General features: G+C 49.3%; 1 protein-coding gene across 1 annotated transcript in view; it reads right to left on the bottom strand.

Moving 5' to 3' along the window:
- LOC134934732 (receptor-type tyrosine-protein phosphatase O-like) overlaps positions 1-22,912 on the bottom strand; it is a 122,977-nt gene that overhangs the window by 43,119 nt on the left and 56,946 nt on the right. Inside the window, exons 2-3 of the mRNA XM_063930097.1 lie at positions 20,531-20,804; positions 16,704-16,862 (exon numbers count right to left, since the gene is read on the bottom strand). Of these exons, the coding sequence (XP_063786167.1) occupies positions 16,704-16,862; positions 20,531-20,804 (433 nt within the window). The remainder of the gene's footprint in view (positions 1-16,703; positions 16,863-20,530; positions 20,805-22,912) is intronic.

The raw sequence follows: 22,912 nt of genomic DNA on the forward strand, positions 1-22,912 counted from the left end.
TTGCAGGAAAAGGAGAAAACGTCCAAGTTGAAACTCCACCACAGGAAATTTCTTGGCCTCACACCAAGAAACATATTTTTTTCCAAATGCGATGGTAATGTTTAGACGTTACCCCCTTCCTAGCCTGTATCAGAGCATGAATGACCTCATTTGGGATACCCTTCCGAGCTAAGATCTGGCGTTCAACCGCCATGCCGTCAAACGTAGCCGTGGTAAGTCTTGATAAGCGAACGGCCCCTGCAGAAGCAGATCCTCTCGAAGAGGCAAAGGCCTTGGATCTTCCAGCAGAAGATCCAGTAGATCCACGTACCAAGCCCTCCTTGGCCAGTCCGGAGCAATGAGGATTGCCAGAACCTTTGTTCTTCTTACCAGTTGAAAAACTTTTGGTATCCGAGGAAGTGGACGGAACACATACACTGACGTGAACACCCACGGTGTTATCAGTACGTCCACCGCCACTCCCTGTGGGTCTCTCGACCTGGAACAGTACCTCCGCAGCTTCTTGTTGAGGCGGGAAGCCATCATGTCTATGTGAGGAACCCCCCACCAACCTGTTACTTCCTCGAACACCTCCGGATGCGGATGGAGGCCCCACTCTCCCGGATGGAGATCGTGTTTGCTGAGGAAGTCTGCTTCCCAGTTGTCTACACCCGAAATGAAGATTGCTGACATCGCCACCGCCTGCCTTTCTGCCCAGAAGAGGATTTTTGACACCTCTGACATGGCAGCCCTGCTCTTCGTTCCGCCTTGTCGGTTTATGTAGGCCACTGTGGTCACGTTGTCCGACTGCAACTGAACAGCCCGATCCTGTAGAAGGTGAGATGCTTGCAGAAGGCCGTTATATACGGCTCTTAGTTACAGAATGTTTATTGGGAGAAGGGATTCCTGATCTGACCACCTTCCTTGGAAGGTTTCCCCCTGAGCGACTGCTCCCCAACCTCTTAGACTTGCATCCGTGGTTAGAAGGATCCAGACTTGAACTCCGAACCTTCGGCCTTCCAGAAGGTGCGGTAGTTGTAGCCATCAGAGGAGCGAAATCCTGTATCCTCTGGTGTATGTGTAGGTGAGATCCCGACCACTGGGCCAATAGATCCAGCTGAAAGGATCGAGCATGAAACCTTCCGTACTGAAGAGCCTCGTAGGAGGCAACCATCATTCCCAGAAGGCGGATGCACTGATGAACCGATACCCGGGAAGGCTTTAAGACATCCCGGACCATTGTTTGAATCACCAATGCTTTCTCCACCGGCAGAAATACCCTCTGCACTTCCGAGTCTAGGATCATCCCCAGGAAAGACAGCCTCCATGTCGGCTCCAGATGAGACTTTGGAAGGTTCAGGATCCAACCGTGCTCCTTGAGCAGATGTGTCGTGAGAGCAATGGATCGCAACAACTTCTCCCTGGACAACGCCTTGATCAGGAGATCATCCAGATACGGAATAATGTTCACCCCTTGCTTGCGTAGGAGAACCATCATTTCCGCCATCACCTTGGTGAAGACCCTTGGTGCTGTGGAGAGGCCAAACGGCAGCGCCTGAAACTGATAATGGTCGTCCAACAGTGAAAACCTGAGGTATGCCTGATGCGGTGACCAAATGGGAATGTGGAGGTACGCATCCTTGATGTCCAGGGACACCAGGAATTCACCCTACGTCAGACCTGTGATAACAGCTCTCAGACTCCATCTTGAATTTGAACTCCCTGAGGTATGGGTTCAGAGACTTTAAGTTCAGAATTGGCCGTACCGAACCATCCGGCTTCGGTACCACAAAAAGGTTTGAATAGTAACCTTTGTTCCACTGATGAGGTGGAACTGGAACAATGACCCTGGAAACCACCAATTTTTGGATAGCATCCAGAAGAATTGATCTGTCTGCCGGCAGAGTCGGCAAGCCTGACTTGAAGAAACGGTGAGGTGGGAGATCTTGAAACTCCAGCCTATACCCTCTGGACACTATATTCAGTACCCAGGGGTCCAGGCCAGATGACACCCAGACGTGGCTGAAATGCCAGAGTCTTGCCCCCACCTGACCTTCCTCCAGGCCTAGCTGTCCACCGTCATACAGAGGACTTTGGGGTATCAGAAGCAAGCTTCTGGTTCTGGGAGCCAGCGGGAGCAGGCTTCTTTCTTTTAGCACGACCACCTCTGAAGAAGGTGTTCGAAGGCTTGTTCATTCTAAGCCTCGCGGGCCGAAAGGGCTGTGACGTGGCTGGTGCAAAAGGCTTCTTTGTAGCCAGTGCAGCTGAGGAGAGAAAAGGACACTTACCCGCGGTAGCCGTGGCAATCCACGCATACAGAGCCTCCCCAAAGAGAGCCTGACCTGTATACGGTAGGCCCTCCACGCTCTTCCTGGATTCCGCGTCCGCAGACCATTGGCGCAGCCAGAGACCCCTGCGAGCCGAGACGGACATGGAGGAGATCCCCGCAGCCATGGAACCCAGGTCCTTCATGGAGTCTACCAGGAACCCTGCAGAATCCTGAATATTATGTAAAAATAAATCTATGTCACCTTTACCCATCGTAGTCGATTCCTCCTGCAGAGTGACTGACCACCTGGCAATAGCCTTAGAAATCCAAGCACAGGCTATAATTGGGCGCAGTATAGCCCCTGAAGCCGTGTAAATGGATTTTAGCGTAGCGTCCACCTTGCGATCAGCAGGGTCCTTCAACGCGGTAGATCCCGGGACCGGTAATACCACCTGTTTGGACAGCCTAGAGACAGAGGCATCGACTATCGGTGGAGACTCCCACTTTTCTCTATCTTCCTCTGGGAAGGGAAAAGCAACCAAGACCCTCTTAGGGATCTGGAATTTTTTCTCCGGATTTTCCCAGGCTTTTTCAAAGATAGCATTTAATTCCTTAGATGCCGGGAAGGTGAGGGATGGGGGGGGGGGGGCTGTGAAAAATGCCTCCTCAACCTGCTCAGGAGTTGTGTCAGTAATGTGTAACATCCCTCACGGCCTCAATCATCAACTGCACCCCCTTAGCAAATGATGCCGTCCCCCTCGACATATCCCCATCACCATCTGCAGTGTCAGAATCGGTGTCCGTGTCATCCTGCATAATCTTTGCAAGTGCACGTTTGTGAGAATGTACCGCAGGGGACCCCGAGGAAGCAGTATCAGACCATACAACCATAGAGGATTGCAGTACCTGAGTGGCATGCTCAGTTCTAGCAACCTTATCTGAAATCTGACAAATACTCCGGCTATCTAGCTGGGATCTGCGCTACAACAGTGCAATCCTGATTACATGGGATGGGATCTTCCTGGGAAGACAAATCCTCTGCAGCATATGAAACAGAGTCTCTAGACATGTTGTCACACACACCAATCACCCCACAAACACACAGGGTACAGGGCAGACAGAGTTCCCCCCCCCCCCCCAAGAATGGCAGAGAGACACAGAGATTGGAGCCAACCCACACACAGCGCTATATAGGTATAGGGAGACCCTTAACCAGCGCTGACTGTGTCCCTTAATAGGTGACACAGTCCATACACAGCCTCCCCCCCCCTTCTACAACCCCCTGGTACCGTACAGATAGCTGGAGGTGCTCTGGAGGGACTGTTCTTCTACTGGCAGTGTGTCTGCAGGCAGGAAAATGGCGCTGAACGCTGCTGGTTCCGCTCTGAGGAGAAGCTCTGCCTCCTTAATGGCGCTGTCTTCCCGCTCTTCTGAGATTATACTGGCCTGAGGATTTTGTGCTGGCTGAGATCCGCAGACCCCTACAGGCTTTCTGGTCAGTGTAGGGTCAGGTGCTGGCTCAGGGCGCCCCTCACAGCGGCGCACCTAAGTACCGCTGAGCTGTTCGGGACCCTTAAGCTGCCATCTTCACACTGACCCTCGCTTGTAAGGGGGGACAGTGACTCACTCGCCACACTTCAGCTCTGCAAGGGGGTGGCGGCTGGCTGCTGGGGTGAACGTTCCCTTGTTGCGGGGCGCGATCTGTCCCCTCTGGAGCTCAATGTCTAGTCAGTGGAGACAGTGGCTCAGACCCTGCAGGGCGGGCTCCCCCCCTCAGTCCCTCATTGCAGGCAGGCTGTTGCCAACAGCCTCCTGTAAAAAAATAAACTCTAAAATAAACTTTTTCTAAGAAAGCTCTGTAGAGCTCCCCTAGCTGTGACCGGCTCCTCCGGGCACATTTTTTAAACTGAGTCTGGTAGGAGGGGCATAGAGGGAGGAGCCAGCTCACACTATTAAACTCTTAAAGTGCCAATGGCTCCTGGTGGACCCGTCTATACCCCATGGTACTAATATGGACTGTAGCATCCTCTAGGACGTAAGAGAAAAAGTGGAAATCAATATTAGGCAGTAAGAGATAAAAACATGCAGCAGTGCTAGCATAAGTCACATACAATGCAGAATTAGCAATTTAACTCCAATGGGCACTGACATCAACAACCCTCAACCCTGCTATGTAGAAGAGGCTTGGTAGGATGCAGTGCTTTGTATAACATGCTATATGGTAGAGGTATACAGGGAGATTCTGCCCACCGCTCCTGGAGACCTGCAGAGCTCAGACAATGGCTGCCCAGGAGGATGAGGGAGGAGCAGCCCAGGGTGGGAAGACCACTGTGGAATGGGGAATCGCTGGCCTCCACTATGCTGAATGTCACAACCAGTTGTCCTGGCCTGTGGTCCCAGCACCACTGTACATTAAAGCCCTGGTGGTCTAGTGCGGCCACAGGAACACTTAATGGTCTGGGAGCACCTCAGCGTTGCTGGTCCTCGCCCCAGATCAGTGGCAAATGGACTGCGCTATACAACCTGTCCCCCAGTGTTGCAGTCCTGGGCACCCCTGTGCCTCTGCTAGTGAAGGTGTATCGCCAGGGGTTCCAACAAAATCATACATCCAGTTGTGGTGTCGCTGCCCGGAGTGGGTGTTGGAGCATCATCGCTGGCTTCCTCTTGGACTGCCAGATGCTGATTGCTTAAAAGAAACAAGAAAAATTTAATATTTAAAAAGTAAAACTTGGGCTGCAGTGTGACCAGCTCCGTGCTGAAGTGCCTGAGCATGGGGGCGAGGTATAAAGGGACAGAAGCCCAGTGCATCCTGGGAGGCTCACAAAGCTTTATTGTTCTGTGCCAGTCCTGGTCTCTACCACATCATACCCAAGGTTAACCCTGTGGAGACCATGGACCCCGAAGGCTTATGTACATATCATCTGTATCTATGTGAAGGAAGGGTTTTGGGCCGTCCCTACCTTTTGTGTCAGCAGGTTGTAAAATGCTGTCACATCTCTGGTGACCAGACAATAGGTTATATGTGATTTGTTCCAATGTCCCTTGTTCTCTTTATGCATGAGTTTGTTTGTTTTTCACTGTGTCTGGCATATATTTGGATAAATGTGCTGTAAGTGAATGGATGTTGTGAATGATTGGTCATCCTGGTGGATGTTGTTGGTCTTTAGGTATTTGTGGTACATAGGGCCTAATTCAAGGTTGACTGCAAAAGCAAAATCTTCCTCTAATGGGAAAAACCATGTGCACTGAAGGTGGGGCAGATGTAACATGCCCCATGTCGAATGCCGACACCATGAGGCCTAGTACTTGCATCACCGAGTGTATCGACACACGCGGGTGAGAGGAAGCATCTTATCTTGTCCTGAAGTTTCAGGACCTTCTCCGGAGAAAAAAAAACAACCGCTGGTTGTGTGTGTCCAATAGTGCTCCCAGATGCACCATGCTCTGAGCAGGGACCAGGGAAGATTTCTTCCAGTTGATGAGCCACCCGTGGGCTTGTAGGAATTGGACCGTCAGTTCCAGATGACGACGAAGAACCTCTGGAGTGTTCGCCTGGATCAACAAGTCGTCCAGATACAGCAGGATCCTGATACCCTGACGGCGGAGCCACCATGACCTTGGTGAAAATTCTTGGAGCCTTGGTCAGACCAAAAGGCAAGGCCTGGAATTGAAACTGTAGGTTGCCAATAGCAAACCGCAGGTATTGCTGATGTGACACTGCAATAGGTATATGCAGGTAAGCATCCTATATGTCCAGGGATGCCATATAGTCCTTGGGCTCCAAAGCCAGAACAATAGAGCAAAGAGTTTCCATACGGAATTTGGAAACTTTCACAAATTTGTTCAAGGACTTGAGGTTGAGAATGGGCCGGGAAGATCCATTCGGTTTCGGAGCAACGTTGAATAGTACCCCCTGCCTCTCTGAATAAGATGCACCGGCACTATCACTCCCGTGTCCAGGAAGGATTGTACCACCAGATGGAGAGTTTTTTACCGGATCCGAAGGGACGTTTGATGAACAAAACTGGCGAGGGGGACGTTTCTTAAAAGAGATGGCGTATCTGTGAGAGACGACTTCCCTTACCCAGGTGTCCGAAGTGGTCTGTAACCATACCTGAGCAAACTGTAGAAGTCGGCCTCCCACCCTGGGATCCCCCAAGGGGAGGCCCCGCCCCATCATGCAGCAGTCTTGTCTGTTTTGGAAGCAGGCTTACGGGCAGCCCAGGCATGTTTAGGTTTGGGCTTAGTGGATTTGGAAGTGCGAGCCTGTTCCGGGTACGCCTGACCCTTTGCTTTACCTGGAGGTCGAAAGGAATGAAAGGAAGTACTCTTAGCCTTCGGAGCCGAAGGAGTAGTACTAGGTAGGCATGCAGTCTTAGCAGACGCTAAGTCAGCAACAATCTTATTGAGGTCTAAACTAAAAAGTAGGTTTCCCTTAAAAGGAATCACCTCCAAGGTCTTTTTAGAGTCCAGATCTACAGACAAGGACCGCAACCAGAGGATCCGGTGAGCCAGAATAGACGAAGTAGACCCTTTGGCCACCAGGATACCTGCATCAGATGCCGCCTCCTGAATATGAGAGGCTGTAATAATGTATGGAAGACACGGTCTAGCATTCTCAGGAAAATTAGATGGTAGTTCCGCTTCTACTTCCTGAACCCAGGTCTCTATAGCTTTAGCAGCCCAAGAGGCCACAATAGTAGGCCTGGGCACAGGTCCAGCAAGAGTGTAAATAGACTTCAAGCAACCCTCCACACGCTTATCTGTCAGTTCCTTCAGAGAGGTGACGGTAGTGACAGGCAGAGCAGATGATACCACCAGACGAGCGACTTGAGAGTCCACTGGCGGTGGTGTTTCCCAATTTTTACTTAACTCTGCAGCAAGGGGATAACGAGCTAGCATCCTTTTAGACAGGGAGCATTTCTTTCCTGGATACTCCCAGGATTCCTGACATATGTCAACTAAGTGGTCAGAATGGGGCAAAACTAATTTAGTGACCTTCTGACGCTTGAACTTATCAGGTTTCTTAGAGGTATCTGGGAGGTTCTGCGTCATCATCAATTTGAAGAATCAGTTTGATAGCCTCCAAGAGGTCAGGAACATCCACTTGTGTCAGAGATTCCCTATCAGAAGCATCTGCATCAGTGTCTGATGGACCAGTATATACGCCATCTTCATCGGATGAAGTATCCGAAACATGCGTGGATTGTGAGGAAGTAATGGCCCTTGGTCTTAGGCGGGCGAGGGTTTGGATTTTGCTTAGCCAAAGACTGATTTAATTGCTGTAACTGAGAGGACAGAGTATCTGCCCATGGCGGATTAACTGCAGGGACAATATGTGGCTGTAATTGCACAGGCGGTCCCATAGGGGGCGCAAGTCTAGTTACCAGCGTAGTCAGTAAATTAGAAAATGTAGCCCACTGTGGGTCATGATTTGCCCCTGTTGCTGTAGACTGACTGAGGGGTATAAAACCCCCAGTACCTGAACCCTCAGCTGCAATATTTTCCTCAGAGACATCCATGGCATTAGCACTGCATGGTGCAGGATCAGCCATAGAATTATCACCCTGGTTAGCTGACATTATATGAAAGTGTAACCATAGGGCGAAATAGTACAATATAAGCAGACAAAGTACCTGACAGAAATCCCCCTGTATAGTGTGACTGTAAGCAGAGCACACACGGAGGATTTAAGAGGTATATGGTGACTGTAATACACAGAAAAAAATAAGAATTTACTTACCGATAATTCTATTTCTCGTAGTCCGTAGTGGATGCTGGGGACTCCGTAAGGACCATGGGGAATAGCGGCTCCGCAGGAGACTGGGCACATCTAAAGAAAGCTTTAGGACTAACTGGTGTGCACTGGCTCCTCCCCCTATGACCCTCCTCCAAGCCTCAGTTAGGAAACTGTGCCCGGATGAGCGTACACAATAAGGAAGGATTTTGAATCCCGGGTAAGACTCATACCAGCCACACCAATCACACCGTATAACTTGTGATCTGAACCCAGTTAACAGTATGATAACAGAGGAGCCTCTGAAAAGATGGCTCCCAACAATAATAACCCGATTTTTGTAACAATAACTATGTACAAGTATTGCAGACAATCCGCACTTGGGATGGGCGCCCAGCATCCACTACGGACTACGAGAAATAGAATTATCGGTAAGTAAATTCTTATTTTCTCTAACGTCCTAAGTGGATGCTGGGGACTCCGTAAGGACCATGGGGATTATACCAAAGCTCCCAAACGGGCGGGAGAGTGCGGATGACTCTGCAGCACCGAATGAGAGAACTCCAGGTCCTCCTCAGCCAGGGTATCAAATTTGTAGAATTTAGCAAACGTGTTTGCCCCTGACCAAGTAGCTGCTCGGCAAAGTTGTAAAGCCGAGATCCCTCGGGCAGCCGCCCAAGATGAGCCCACTTTCCTTGTGGAACGGGCTTTTACAGATTTTAGCTGTGGCAGGCCTGCCACAGAATGTGCAAGCTGAATTGTACTACAAATCCAACGAGCAATAGTCTGCTTAGAAGCAGGAGCACCCAGCATGTTGGGTGCATACAGGATAAACAGCGAGTCAGATTTCCTGACTCCAGCCGTCCTGGAACATATTTTCAGGGCCCTGACAACATCCAGCAACTTGGATTCCTCCAGGTCCCTAGTAGCCGCAGGCACCACAATAGGTTGGTTCAGGTGAAAACGCTGGAACCACCTTAGGGAGAAACTGAGGACGAGTCCTCAATTCCGCCCTGTCCGAATGGAAAATCAGATAAGGGCTTTTACAGGATAAAGCCGCCAATCCTGACACGCGCCTGGCCTAGGCCAGGGCCAACAGCATGACCACTTTCCATGTGAGATATTTTAACTCCACAGATTTAAGTGGTTCAAACCAATGTGACTTTTGGAACCCAAACTACATTGAGATCCCAAATTGCCACTGGAGGCACAAAAGGAGGCTGTATATGCAGTACCCCTTTTACAAACGTCTAAACTTCAGGGACTGAAGCTAGTTCTTTTTTGGAAGAAAATTGACAGGGCCGAAATCTGAACCTTAATGGACCCCAATTTCAGGCCCATAGACACTCCTGTTTGCAGGAAATGTAGGAATCGACCCAGTTGAATTTCCTCCGTCGGGCCTTACTGGCCTCGCACTACGCAACATATTTTCGCCAATTGCGGTGATAATGTTTTTGCGGTTACATCCTTCCTGGCTTTTGATCAGGATAGGGATGACTTCATCCGGAATGCCTTTTTTCCTTCAGGATCCGGTGTTCAACCGCCATGCCGTCAAACGCAGCCGCGGTAAGTCTTGGAACAGACAGGGTCCTTGCTGGAGCAGGTCCCTTCTTAGAGGTAGAGGCCACGGATCCTCCGTGAGCCTCTCTTGAAGTTCCGGTTACCAAGTCCTTTTTGGCCCATCCGGAGCCACGAATATAGTGCTTACTCCTCTCCATCTTATCAATCTCAGTACCTTGGGTATGAGAGGCAGATGAGGGAACACATACACTGACTGGTACACCCACGGTGTTACCAGAGCGTCTACAACTATTGCCTGAGGGTCTCTTGACCTGGCGCAATACCTGTCGAGTTTTTTAATCATGTGGACGACTTCTGGGTGAAGTCCCCACTCTCCCGGGTGGAGGTCGTGCTGAGGAAGTCTGCTTCCCAGTTGTCCACTCCCGGAATGAATACTGTTGACAGTGCTATTACATGATTTTCCGCCCAGCGGAGAATCCTTGCAGCTTCTGCCATTGCCCTCCTGCTTCTTGTGCCACCCTGTCTGTTTACGTGGGTGACTGCCATGATGTTGTCCGACTGGATCAACACCGGCTGACCTTGAAGCAGAGGTCTCGCTAAGCTTAGAGCATTGTAACTGGCCCTTAGCTTCAGGATATTTATGTGAAGTGATGTATCCAGGCTTGACCCTAAGCCCTGGATATTCCTTCCCTGTGTGACTGCTCCCCAGCCTCGCAGGCTGGCATCCGTGGTCACCAGGACCCAGTCCTGAATGCCGAATCTGCGGCCCTCTAGAAGATGAGCACTCTGCAACCACCACAGGATGGATACCCTTGTCCTTGGTGACAGGGTTATCCGCTGATGCATCTGAAAATGCGACCCGGACCATTTGTCCAGTAGGATCCACTGGAAAGTTCTTGCGTGGAATCTAACGAATGGGATTGCTTCGTAGGAAGCCACCATTTTTTCCCAGAACCCTTGTGCATTGATGCACTGAGACTTGGTTCGGTTTTAGGAGGTTCCTGATTAGCTCGGATAACTCCCTGGTTTTCTCTTCCGGGAGAAACACCTTTTTTCTGGACTGTGTCCAGGATCATCCCTAGGAAACAGAAGACAAGTCGTCGGAACCAGCTGCGATTTTGGAATATTGAGAACCCAATCGTGCTGCCGCAACACTACCTGAGATAGTGCTACACCGACCTCCAACTGTTCCCTGGATCTTACCCTTATCAGGGAATTGTCCAAGTAAGGGATAACTAAAATTTCCTTCCTTCGAAGGGATATCATTTCGTCCATTACCTTGGTAAAGACCCGGGGTGCCGTGGACCATCCCTACGGCAGCGTCTGAACTGATAGTGACAGTTCTGTACCATAACCTGAGGTACCCTTGGTGAGAAGGGTAAATTTTGACATGAAGGTAAGCATCCTTGATGTCCCGAGACATCATGTAGTCCCCTTCTTCCAGGTTCGCAATCACTGCTCTGAGTGACTCAATCTTGAATTTGAACCTCTGTATGTAAGTGTTCAAAGATTTTAGATTTTAGAATCGGTCTCACCGAGCCGTCTGGCTTCGGTACCACAATAGTGTGGAATAATACCCCGTTCCTTGTTGCAGGAGGGGTACCTTGATTATCACCTGCTGGGAATACAGCTTGTGAATGGCTTCCAAAACTGCCTCCCTGTCAGAGGGAGACGTCGGTAAAGTCGACTTTTGGAAACGGCGAGGGGGAGACGTCTCGAATTCCAATATGTACCCCTGAGATATTACCTGAAGGATCCAGGGGTCTACTTGCGAGTGAGCCCACTGCGCACTGAAATTCATTGAGAACGGGCCCCCACCGTGCCTGAGCTTGTAAAGCCCTAGCGTCATACTGAGGGCTTGGCAGAGGCGGGAAAGGGTTTCTGTTCCTGGGAACTGGCTGATCTCTGCAGCCTTTTTCCTCTCCCTCTGTCACGAGCAGAAAAGAGGAACCTTTTGTCCGCTTGCCAACAAAGGACTGCGCCTGATAATACGGCGTCTTATTTTGAGAGGCGACCTGGGGTACAAACGTGGATTTCCCAGCTGTTGCCGTGGCCACCAGGTCTAAAAGACCGACCCCAAATGTCCCCTTTCAAAGGCAATACTTCCAAATGCCGTTTGGAATCCGCATCACCTGACCATTTTACTGGTAGAATTGGACAACGCACTTATACTTGATGCCAGTCGGCAATTATTCCGCTGTGCATCATGCATATATAGAAATGCATCTTTTAAATGCTCTATAGGCAATAATATACTATCCTTATCTAGGATATCAATATTTCCAGTCAGGGAATCCGACTATGCCAACCCAGGACTGCACCTCCAGGCTGAGGCGATAGCTGGTCGCAGTATAACACCAGTATGTGTGTAAATACCTTTTTTGGATACCCTCCTGCTTTCTATCAGCAGGATCCTTAAGGGCGGCCATCTCATGAGAGGTTAGAGCCCTTGTTCTTACAAGCGTGTGAGCGCCTTATCCCCCCTAGGGGGTGTTTCCCATAGCATCCTAACCTCTGGCGGGAAAGGGTATGCAGCCAATACTTTTTAAGAAATTATTAATTGTTATCGGGGGGAAACCCACGCATCATCACACACCTCATTTTATTTCTCAGATTCAGGAAAACTACATGTAGTTTTTCCCTCACCGAACATAATACCCCTTTTTTGGTGGTACTCGTATTATCAGAAATGTATAAAAACATTTTCCATTGTCTCAATCATGTAACGTGTGGCCCTACTGGAAATCACGGTTGTCTCTTCACCGTCGACACAGGAGTCAGTATCCGTGTCGGCGTCTGTATCTGCCATCTGAGGTAACGGCCGCTTTAGAGCCCCCGACGGCCTATGAGACGTCTGGACAGGCACAAGCTGAGTAGCCGGCTGTCTCATGTCAACCACTGTTTTTTTATATAGAGCTGACACTGTCACGTAATTTTCAACAGTACATCCACTCAGGTGTCGACCCCCTAGGGGGTGACATCACTGTTACAGACACTCTGCTCCGTCTCCACATCATTTTTCTCCTCATACATGTCGACACAAACGTACCGACACACAGCACACACACAGGGAATGCTCTGATAGAGGACAGGACCCCACTAGCCCTTTGGGGAGACAGAGGGAGAGTATGCCAGCACACACCAGAGCGCTATATATATACAGGGATAACCTTATATAAGTGTTTTTCCCCTTATAGCTGCTGTATGTTTTAATACTGCGCCTAATTAGTGCCCCCCTCTCTTTTTTTAACCCTTTCTGTCTGCAGGGAAGAGACAGGGAGCTTCCCTCCAACTGAGCTGTGAGGGAAAATGGCGCCAGTGTGCTGAGGAGATAGGCTCCGCCCCCTTTTCGGCGGCCTTATCTCCCGGTTTTTTGTATATTCTGGCAGGGGTTAAATGCATCCATATAGCCCAGGAGCTATATGTGATGCATTTTTTGCCATGTAAGGTATTTCTGTAATGTTTTATTGCGTCTCAGGGCGCCCCCCCCCAGCGCCCTGCACCCTCAGTGACCGGAGTATGAAGTGTGCTGAGAGCAATGGCGCACAGCTGCAGTGCTGTGCGCTACCTTATTGAAGACAGGAACGTCTTCTGCCGCCGATTTTCCCGGACCTCTTCGCTCTTCTGGCTCTGTAAGGGGGCCGGCGGTGCGGCTCCGGGACCCATCCAGGCTGGACCTGTGATCGTCCCTCTGGAGCTAATGTCCAGTAGCCAAGAAGCCCAATCCACTCTGCACGCAGGTGAGTTCGCTTCTTCTCCCCTTAGTCCCTCGATGCAGTGAGCCTGTTGCCAGCAGGTCTCACTGAAAATAACAAACCTAAACTAAAACTTTCACTAAGAAGCTCAGGAGAGCCCCTAGTGTGCACCCTTCTCGTCGGGCACAGAAATCTAACTGAGGCTTGGAGGAGGGTCATAGGGGGAGGAGCCAGTGCACACCAGTTAGTCCTAAAGCTTTCTTTAGATGTGCCCAGTCTCCTGCGGAGCCGCTATTCCCCATGGTCCTTACGGAGTCCCCAGCATCCACTTAGGACGTTAGAGAAAATACAAAAAGAGTATATCCTGTGAAACACTATATTGTATGAGAACCCTGATACACTTATACACTTAGCCCCTTTCAGGGTACAGAATATAGGGATAGTAGCAGTGTTGCAAGTGGGCGGGTACGGGTGGGTACGGCGTACCCGTAAGAATTTAGCCGTGGGTACGCCGTACCCACACCGACGGGCCGCCGCTCCTCTTCCCTCCCTCCCTCCCTCTGCTGCTCCACGCCGTCCCCGCCGCTGATGTGAGGGGAGGAGAGCGCAGCCTGCGCCTCTCCTTCCCCTCAGTCTCCGGCGGGTGTCATAGTTTAATTCAGCGCCGATCCGTGAGCCAATCAGAGCTCGCACCGCGAGCTCTGATTGGCTCACGGATCGGCGCTGAATTAAACTGTGAGACACCCGCCGGAGACTGAGGGGAAGGAGAGGCGCAGGCTGCGCTCTGCTTCCCTCACATGACAGACAGGACGGCAGCGGTGAGCAGGGAAGGGGGGGGGGGGGCATGTTATACCTGGCACTGGGGGATATTTGGCACTGGGGGGGGGGGGGCATTTCTATCTGGCACTGGGGAATATCTGGCACTGGGGGGGCATTTCTATCTGGCACTGGGGGATATCTGGCACTGGGGGCATATCTGGCACAGGGGGGCATATATACCTGGCACTGGGGGATATCTGGCACAGGGGGGCATGTATACCTGGCACTGGGGGATATCTGGCACTGGGGGGGGCATGTATACCTGGCACTGGGGGATATCTGGCACAGGGGGGCATGTATACCTGGCACTGGGGGATATCTGGCACTGGGGGGGGCATGTATCTGGCACTGGGGGCATATCTGGCACTGTAGGGGCATTTCTGTATCTGGCACGGGGGGCAATGTATATCTGACACAGTGGGGGCATTTGTGTATTTGGCACTGTGGGGCAATGTGTATCTGACACTGTGAGGCAATGTATATCTGGCACTCTGGGGGCATTTCTGTATCTGGCACTGTGGGGCAATGTGTATCTGGCACTGTGAGGCAATGTGTATCTGGCACTGTGGGGCAATGTGTATCTGGCACTGTGGGGCAATGTATATCTGGCACTGTGGGGCAACGTGTATCTGGCACTATTGGGGTCATACGTGTATCTGCCCCTCCCCCCATATGTGTACCACGCCCCCATTTTCATTGGCCACGCCCCATGTGGCATTTGGCCACACCCATTTTTTTGCGCGTGCGCCTTCGGCGCGCGCACACAGTACCCGTAACACATTTTTTCTACTTGCACCACTGGATAGTAGTATATGTGAGATACACGGAATGGAAATCACACAGCAGCTATTGGCACACACAGTCACATGTACAATGCAGAAATTATTACACAACAATAAAACTGCACTGGACTAGCAATACTAAGTAACTACACTACTAAGTAAAGCTATTCAAGTATATAGATATAACAATGCACAGTAATACTGGATGTATATCACAGGATACTTGTACTAAATATCTCTGTAGTAATGCACTTGTTCTTACCTAACACTGTCTAAATGACATGTAGAATACTTAAGTGTCCTGTAAATGCACAGCGCTGATGATGCAGGCGGCTTTACAGAGGAGACAGTGCCCAGCAGTCCCAGGATCAGCGCAGCTCTGTGTAATGGCGCCCAAACGCTGACAGGGAGTGAGGGAGAGACATGCCGCTCCAGGGCGGGAACATTAGCAGTAAATGGCGCCTGGGGCTGGGGGAGGGGCTACAGGTCAGAGCCTTATCCCCTTGCTGGACTTCACCGGGTACTGCGGGCCTTAGTAAAACGGATTTTTATATAATCCAACCTGTGCCCTTGCCCTGGTGGTCTAGTGGGGTCCCAGTATGGCCACAGTGTCCATGCCAGAGCTTGCGGCCCGTCTCCTAAAGACCACGCTGGATCGCGATTTCCAGCGGGTCCCGCCTGGGGGACCCTCTTACCTCCCCCCTTGATGCGGCCAGTCGATCCTGGAGAGCAGCGACAAGTGTGTGTGTGCCCTAAAGAAAACTCCCTCCGCTGTAAGTACCCGGCAACCAGGGCACGGGAGTATACAGCGCCATCGGGGAAGGTGAGGGAGCCGCATCATGATATGTCAGAAAGACATATAGCACTTGTAAGTGCCTGTGCTGCGGCCATTGAAGTCTTCTGTCTTCTATAAAAGCTCTTTTCAGGGCTGCCTGGCGCAACCCTCCATGTTAGCTGCCTGCACTGCAGGCACCAACGTACAAACTGAGCTCCAGTGCCTGGAGGCGGGGTTATAGGGGAGGCGGTGCAGTGCACCCTGGGAACAGCCAACACAGCCAGCTCTATGGACGAATGCTTCCAGCAGCAATAATGATATTGTTATAGTGCGTATAGAGTATGAGCCCTTCCCCACAGCCTACAGTATAAAGGCCAGAATGGAGCTGCGTGTGTGCGGATCTGGGTGCTCAATCATCGCACCACACAGAGAATCTGGTAAGTGGCTTACCGTGACCATTGGGCCTGCCTATGTCTGAAGTATTAGAACTGGTTACATGTCAATTATGCATCCTTCATGGGATGGCGACAGTCACCTGCATTTGGAAGCTCTCCTCCGGAAATGTTTGCCCTTGAGTGGGGTGGTCTTCAGTTTGCCGGCGGCCGGGCTCCCGACGGCCAGCATACCGGCGCCGGAATCCTGACCGCCGGCATACCGACACCTTCTCTCCCTCTTGGGGGTCCACGACCCCCCTGGAGGGAGAATAGATAGCATGGCTCCTTTGCGCTCGCCAAGCTGTCGGTATGCCGGCGATAGGGATTCCGGTGCCGGTATGCTTTCCGCCGGGAGCCCGCCCACCGGCATACCATAGTACACCCCTTGACTGTTATATCAGGATACTGGCTTCTACACATTGGCAGGTACAGCCCGGTACAGTGGGTGGGTGTATCTCACCAAGATAGTGTGGATTGGGTGCTACACAGTACTGTTGTGTTGTAAGGTCTCCCCCATGCAGGTTATGTGGTCCAAGTGGCAGGAAAGGAAAAAAATTATATGGATCCGTCTCAAAAAGCTTATACGTTATTAATACAAAACAGTAAAAATATTTTCTTAAATGCAATACTGTCTCCTCCAAAAGATAACACAATGGAAAGTCATAATTAGTAATATATTCTGTATTCCTGACCTTTATATAACATAGTACGGAAGTTCTTCCCTTCCCAGTAACTAATGTTTACTCTTGTGAAGACATTGAACTTTTCTGGATATTGAACTTTAAACACAACTCCGGTTTCTGGAGATGGTTTATAATCATGGACAAAAACCTTGCTGACTGGAAGTGGTTCTGGAAGAAAGAACAGAAAGAAGGACATATGTTCATCAGTATTTACCTACAGCAAGACAATTCTGTAATTGGGAAAATAATGGCTGCTCTGAAAGCTGAGGCCAGAATAGGGTGGTGAAGATTGCAAGACACTAATCTTACCATGCACTGAGTCTTACTGCCAAGCAACCAGATCTCCCATCAACACCATCATGTACAGGGCTTAAAGTGATCCTGGAAAGGTGAGGAAACTCATTAACCCCCCCCCCCCCCCCCCCCTCACATTAAGCAGAGCCAGGGCCAGGGCTGTGTTTACGGCACCCCCCTTGCAAACTATTAGTGCCCTACTTCCCACTCTCACAAAGAAGCAGCGGTGTCACACAATAGTATTCCCTAACTCAAATGACACCATATAGTACCACAATCTTATTGACTATACACTGCATGTAGTGCTCCTGATTCATATTATACCACATAGTAATGCCCCTTATTATGGATATGTCACGCAGTAGTGTCCTCTATTCACATTGCGCTACACAATGGTACCCTTCATATACGTTATGCCACACAGTAGTGCCCCTTATATACAATGTCCACAGTGATGTCCCTTATACACAATTTCCACAGTATTAATGCCACTTATACACAAAATGCCCCCAGTAGTAGTGCTGCTTATATACAGAATGCCCGCAGTAGTAGTACCCCTTACACATAATGCCCACAATAGTAGTACCCCTTACATATAATGCCCCCAGTAGTAGTGCTGCTTATATACAGAATGCCCGCAGTAGTAGTGCCCCTTACACATAATGACCACAGTAGTGCCCCTTACACATAATGCCTACAGTAGTGCACCCAGGGCTTAAAGTGGTCCTGGAGAGGTGGTGGAACTCATATACCACCTACTCCCTCTCTCACATTAAGCAGGGCCAGTGCTAGTATTTTTGGCACCCCCCTGCAAACTATAAATTAGTTCCCTACTTCCCATATTTTATAAAGGGACATTGATCTCACAAAGAAGTAGCTTGTTCACACAATAGTTCCCCTAATTCAAATTACACCACACAGTGGCACAATCTTATTCACATTACACCGCATGTAGTGCCCCTGATTCATATTACACCACTCAGTGGCACAATCTTATTCACATTACACCGCATGTAGTGCCCCTGATTCATATTACACCACACAGTGGCACAATCTTATTCACATTACACCGCATGTAGTGCCCCTGATTCATATTACACCACTCAGTGGCACAATCTTATTCACACTACACCGCATGTAGTGCCCCTGATTCACATTACACTGCATGTAGTGCCCCTGATTCACATTACACCGCATGTAGTGCCCCTGATTCACATTACACCACACAGTGGCATAATCTTATTCACATTACACCGCATGTAGTGCCTCGGATTCATATTACACCATATAGTAAAGCCCCTTATTAGGTTTGCATCACTCAGTAGTGCCCTTTATTCACGTTGCACTACACAATGGTACCCATTATACACGCTATACCACACAGTAGTGCCCCTTATACACAATTCCTACAGTAGTAGTGCCCCTTACACATAATGACCCCAGAAGTGCAGCTTATACACAAAATGCCCATAGTAGTAGTGCCCCTTAGACATATTGCCCACAATAGGAGTGCCCCTTACACATAATGACCATAGTAGTGTTACTCAGACACATAATACCCACAGCGGTGCCCCTTATACACATCTCTGCCTCTGTCACCGCCTGTGTCCCTCCAGCAGCTTTCCCACCTCTCTTGTCCCTCCAGTCCCCTCTCATCTTGTCTTCAAGATGCACAGATCCTGCTCCTCTTCATGGCTCTTCTTCACTTCAGCAGTGGTGACAGCATGACATGCCAGAAAAAGATGCCACTAGGACCTGAGGAGGGTATGAATGCTGCCCAACAGACACAGCGTGTGTGAGTACTAGGAGGGGTGGGCTGTAGATGGAGTAGGACCTGGAGGCACCAGGACCTGAGGAAAGGGGAGAGCTCATCAGTAAAACCAGCGCCACCAGCATCATCGATTGACGTAGGTGATGGAGCGGGCTTTTCTGTTGGAATTACTGTGCAAGGCAATGGAGGAGGTGGAACTAGTTCCCCCTACCATTACAGGTGGTGGAAGTCCGTTCCACCCCCCTCCCCCCCCACACACACACACACACACACTTTAACCCCTAGTCATGTAGTGTGAAAAGCAAGTCTCCTAATCATTGGGGGCTACTATCATTATGCAGCACATCACAATAATACATAATGATGTAGTAGCGCTGCCATTTACCCTGTTGCGGCTGCTATACGAGCCCTGGAAAAATATAAGACTGCTAGTGAAAGGAGTTATGCATGTACTGTGCCAGAATGCTTGTTCCGCTACTGGGAATAAACATGGCGTGCTGGATCAAGTTTTCTCTTCTTGGCGAATGAGTTCTTAGAAAACCCCTTTTTTGCTCACTGCATACAAATGATGGGGTATTTTATGCACAGTGGACCTCTTGTGCGCTGCTGAGAAGGGGAGGACCTTCATGGTAAAGGGGTGGCATTCTACGTGATACTGAGCTGCCCCCAGGCTCTTCCTTCATTGTGAATACACACACATCTCAGAACAGGTTGCAGAACACACAGAAGCTGCAGGACCATAATCATATCTGAACCAGTAGGCAAATAAATTTATTATCTGTATTATTATTATAAGGAATAATGCTGGTAATTCAGATGTTCGGTTGGATGTAATGGAGTCTGAGATAGCTGGAGGTGCAGGTCACCGGCCAATCTCATTGTTTTTTAAAGGGGCAAACAGCTGCAAGGCAAAACCATGCCCTGTAAGTGATTGCCCCTTTTAAAAAAAAAAAGGTCTGCTATGGTCCAGCATCTCCAGCGATCTCCGACTCCTTTGCATCCCGCCGATTGTTAGAAATAACAACGCTGCTGCTTACTTGGAAGGGACCTGAATCAGGCCCAATGAATACAATGAGCCAGACGAAGCCACAGGAAACCCCCAACTAACAAACAGAAGCCAATATAATCCCATTTCCACATCGTGCGTCTACTGTATGTACTGAGCATTTCTCACTCATGGAATTAGTACAGATGAGCAGTTCTGTTTCGCTGAAAACCACACACATAAACGTTGGGGTTTAGGTCATCTCGCCAAGTTCGGAATCTTGCATGTTCTGTATTGCACGCAAGTCCCTCATCAGTGACTGCAGGTAAAATGTCAGTGGAAATTACAAAACATTAATGTTATTTGTGTTAATACGGTAGGAACCAAAACAGGTCTAAATGACATAATTTTACTTTTTTTTTTTTTTACATTTTAAAGAAATCCAGACCCAGAACCAAACTAGACAATGATTTAGAACAAAAATCAAAATATGGGGGTCTGCTCTAAAGATGTGCGATTTGACTCTTTAGCAATCCAAACTCGGACCGGTTTCTGTTCGGATATTCCCACGGGTCGGAATTTTGTATTTTAAATCCAAATTTCAGGTTTTGGATTGCAAAATAAGATGATTTTAGCTGTTTTATCCATTTTCAAGAAATCCAAAACACAAGATTAGAACTGTAAATACGAATTCCAAACCAAAACATACTGTACCATTGAGAACCATAACACAAGACTCCAGGAACATCTCTAATAATTATCGTAAGAACAGAGACGCCAACTTACTGGTCAGTACAGTGACTGATCTTGCTGGTCTTGAAGCCAAGTTAGAATGTATCACCATTAATGTGACAATATAATAGAGGCCATGGTAACTAGCATTGAAGACTAGTGGGCTGGGTAACGAGTTGTTAAATTCTTCAAACTGAAAGAAATAATTTTTGGATTCTCCAGTTATTTTCACCACATACACAGAGGCTGAGGGAGTCACGTCAGAATCTTCCAAGGAAACTATGAGAAGGTTGTCAGGAGCGACGATCACTTTAAACATGGAAGCTTCCTGGAGATAGAGAGAAACATAATGATATCACTATACAGTAAAACATGTTATTATAATATAATGCGGAATATGTGTGCGCTATATAAATAACTGGTAATAATATATGCACAAACTCCTTTTTACGTAACACAAAAAATAGGATTTTATATACCTACCGGTAAATGCTTTTCCCGTAGTCCGTAGAGGATACTGGGTTAGGGTTTCCTTTTAGTATCATGGGGTATAAACGGGTCCACTAGGAGCCACTGGCACTTTAAGAGTTTAATAGTGTGGGCTGGCTCTTCCTACCAGACTCAGTCTAGAAACTGTGCCTGAGGAGACGGACATACTTCGAGAGAAGGAATACACAGATAGTGGTGAGATTCACACCAGCTCACACATAACAAAAGGAAAGCCAAGCTAACCAAACTGAAACGATTCAGCAACGGCTGAACCAACAATACTTAACCAAATAACAATGCAGGAACACGAAGCACTGGGCGGGCGCCCAGCATCCTCTACGGACTACGAGAATAGGATTTACCGGTAGGTATATAAAATCCTATTTTCTCTTACATCCTAGAGGATGCTGGGGTTCCATTTAGTACCATGGCGATGTACCAAAGCTCCCAGTACGGGAGGGAGAGTGCCGAGGTTCCTGCAGAACAGATTGACCAAACTTTAGGTCCTCAGAGGCCAAAGTATCGAACTTGTAGCAGGGACGTGCAGGCAGGGGAGGCAGTGCCTCCCCTGTCATTAATGATTAAAATAATACAAAGAAGATACTTATGACACATATTCTGTGTTATAAGTATCTGCTTTAGTCTTTACATTATTTTAATCATTTGTACCTTGTGAATAACTGTGTTAAATGTGTGTTGGAGGCACCGTTCTCGGTGCCTCCAGCTATCAGTGTGAAAGGGATGGAAGCGGGGGGGCGGGGCCAAACGTAGGGCAGTGAAAGCCCATTCAAAAAAATGCAGCTGAAGCGGCACCTAATGGAAGTGCCGCTTTGACAGGGGCGTGCTGTCAGCTCACATGAAAGCATGCCCCTGTCCCTGAGGAAGCTGCGATAGGGCAGTGGGCAGGGTCGGCCTTGTCATTACTTTTGAGGGTGCCCCATTAGTTGTTTGCAGCCTACCTAGATGCTCTCTCTCTGGAATCTACACCACCGTTCGGACTCTGTGACAGGGGGGGATCTCTTCAGGAGCTGGGAGCCCCGCTGGCTGAGAGAGCTCTCTTGCAACGAGTGACCACTGCCGAGTCTGCCTGGCCGCAGGAGAAAGGATCTCTGTGAGGAAGGGTGCATGTCTGCTGGGCCGGTTTACACTGAGTGTGTGCAGGGCCAGATGGCCGCTACCGCGATCGGTGCTCTGATTGGGTAGTGGTCACTGGTCCTTCTTTAGCAACAGGTTACAGTACAATGGATGCGGGAGGGCTGCTATGCATGCTCTGCCCCAGCTCCCCCACGGAACTGCAGCAGCAGCAGCAGCGTCCAGTAACAGGAAGCCGAGTAGGGGACTCCCATACAGGGGAAGGCTGCACAGGTGCCCATAAGTCTCTCCACAATGTCAATTTATATTTTAACTATAGGAGTTGTGGGGTCAGTTGCAGCCCCTCCCCTCCCCTATTCCGTGACACTGTGTTTCAGGTCTGTCCTCTGTCTCCGAGGCTCCTCCCCTCCCCCTGTCCCCTCCCCCTCATCCACAGTCATTCAATTATTTATCATTGGAGAAACACCTAGCGCCAGCTCTATTGCTTTTCTTTGTTAAAAATTTCTTTGGGACTGACAATCCCTTGCTGGCAGCTGTGACAGCGCGTCTGGATCTGCTTTCTTTCTTTGGTTCTATCCTCTGTGTGTCTCTTTCCACCATCCTCTCACATCCTCTGTATGTCTGCATGTCTGTCTCTTTCCTCTGTGTCTCTTTCCACCATCCTCTCACATCCTCTGTATGTCTGTCTCTTTTCCTCTGTGTCTCTTTCCACCATCCTCTCACATCCTCTGTATGTCTGTCTCTTTTCCTCTGTGTCTCTTTCCACCATCCTCTCACATCCTCTGTATGTCTGTCTCTTTTCCCCTGTGTCTCTTTCCACCATCCTCTCACATCCTCTGTATGTCTGTCTCTTTT

Source organism: Pseudophryne corroboree, chromosome 6 (genome assembly GCF_028390025.1).
Source record: "Pseudophryne corroboree isolate aPseCor3 chromosome 6, aPseCor3.hap2, whole genome shotgun sequence".
In the NCBI taxonomy this organism is placed as follows: Eukaryota; Metazoa; Chordata; class Amphibia; order Anura; family Myobatrachidae; genus Pseudophryne; species Pseudophryne corroboree.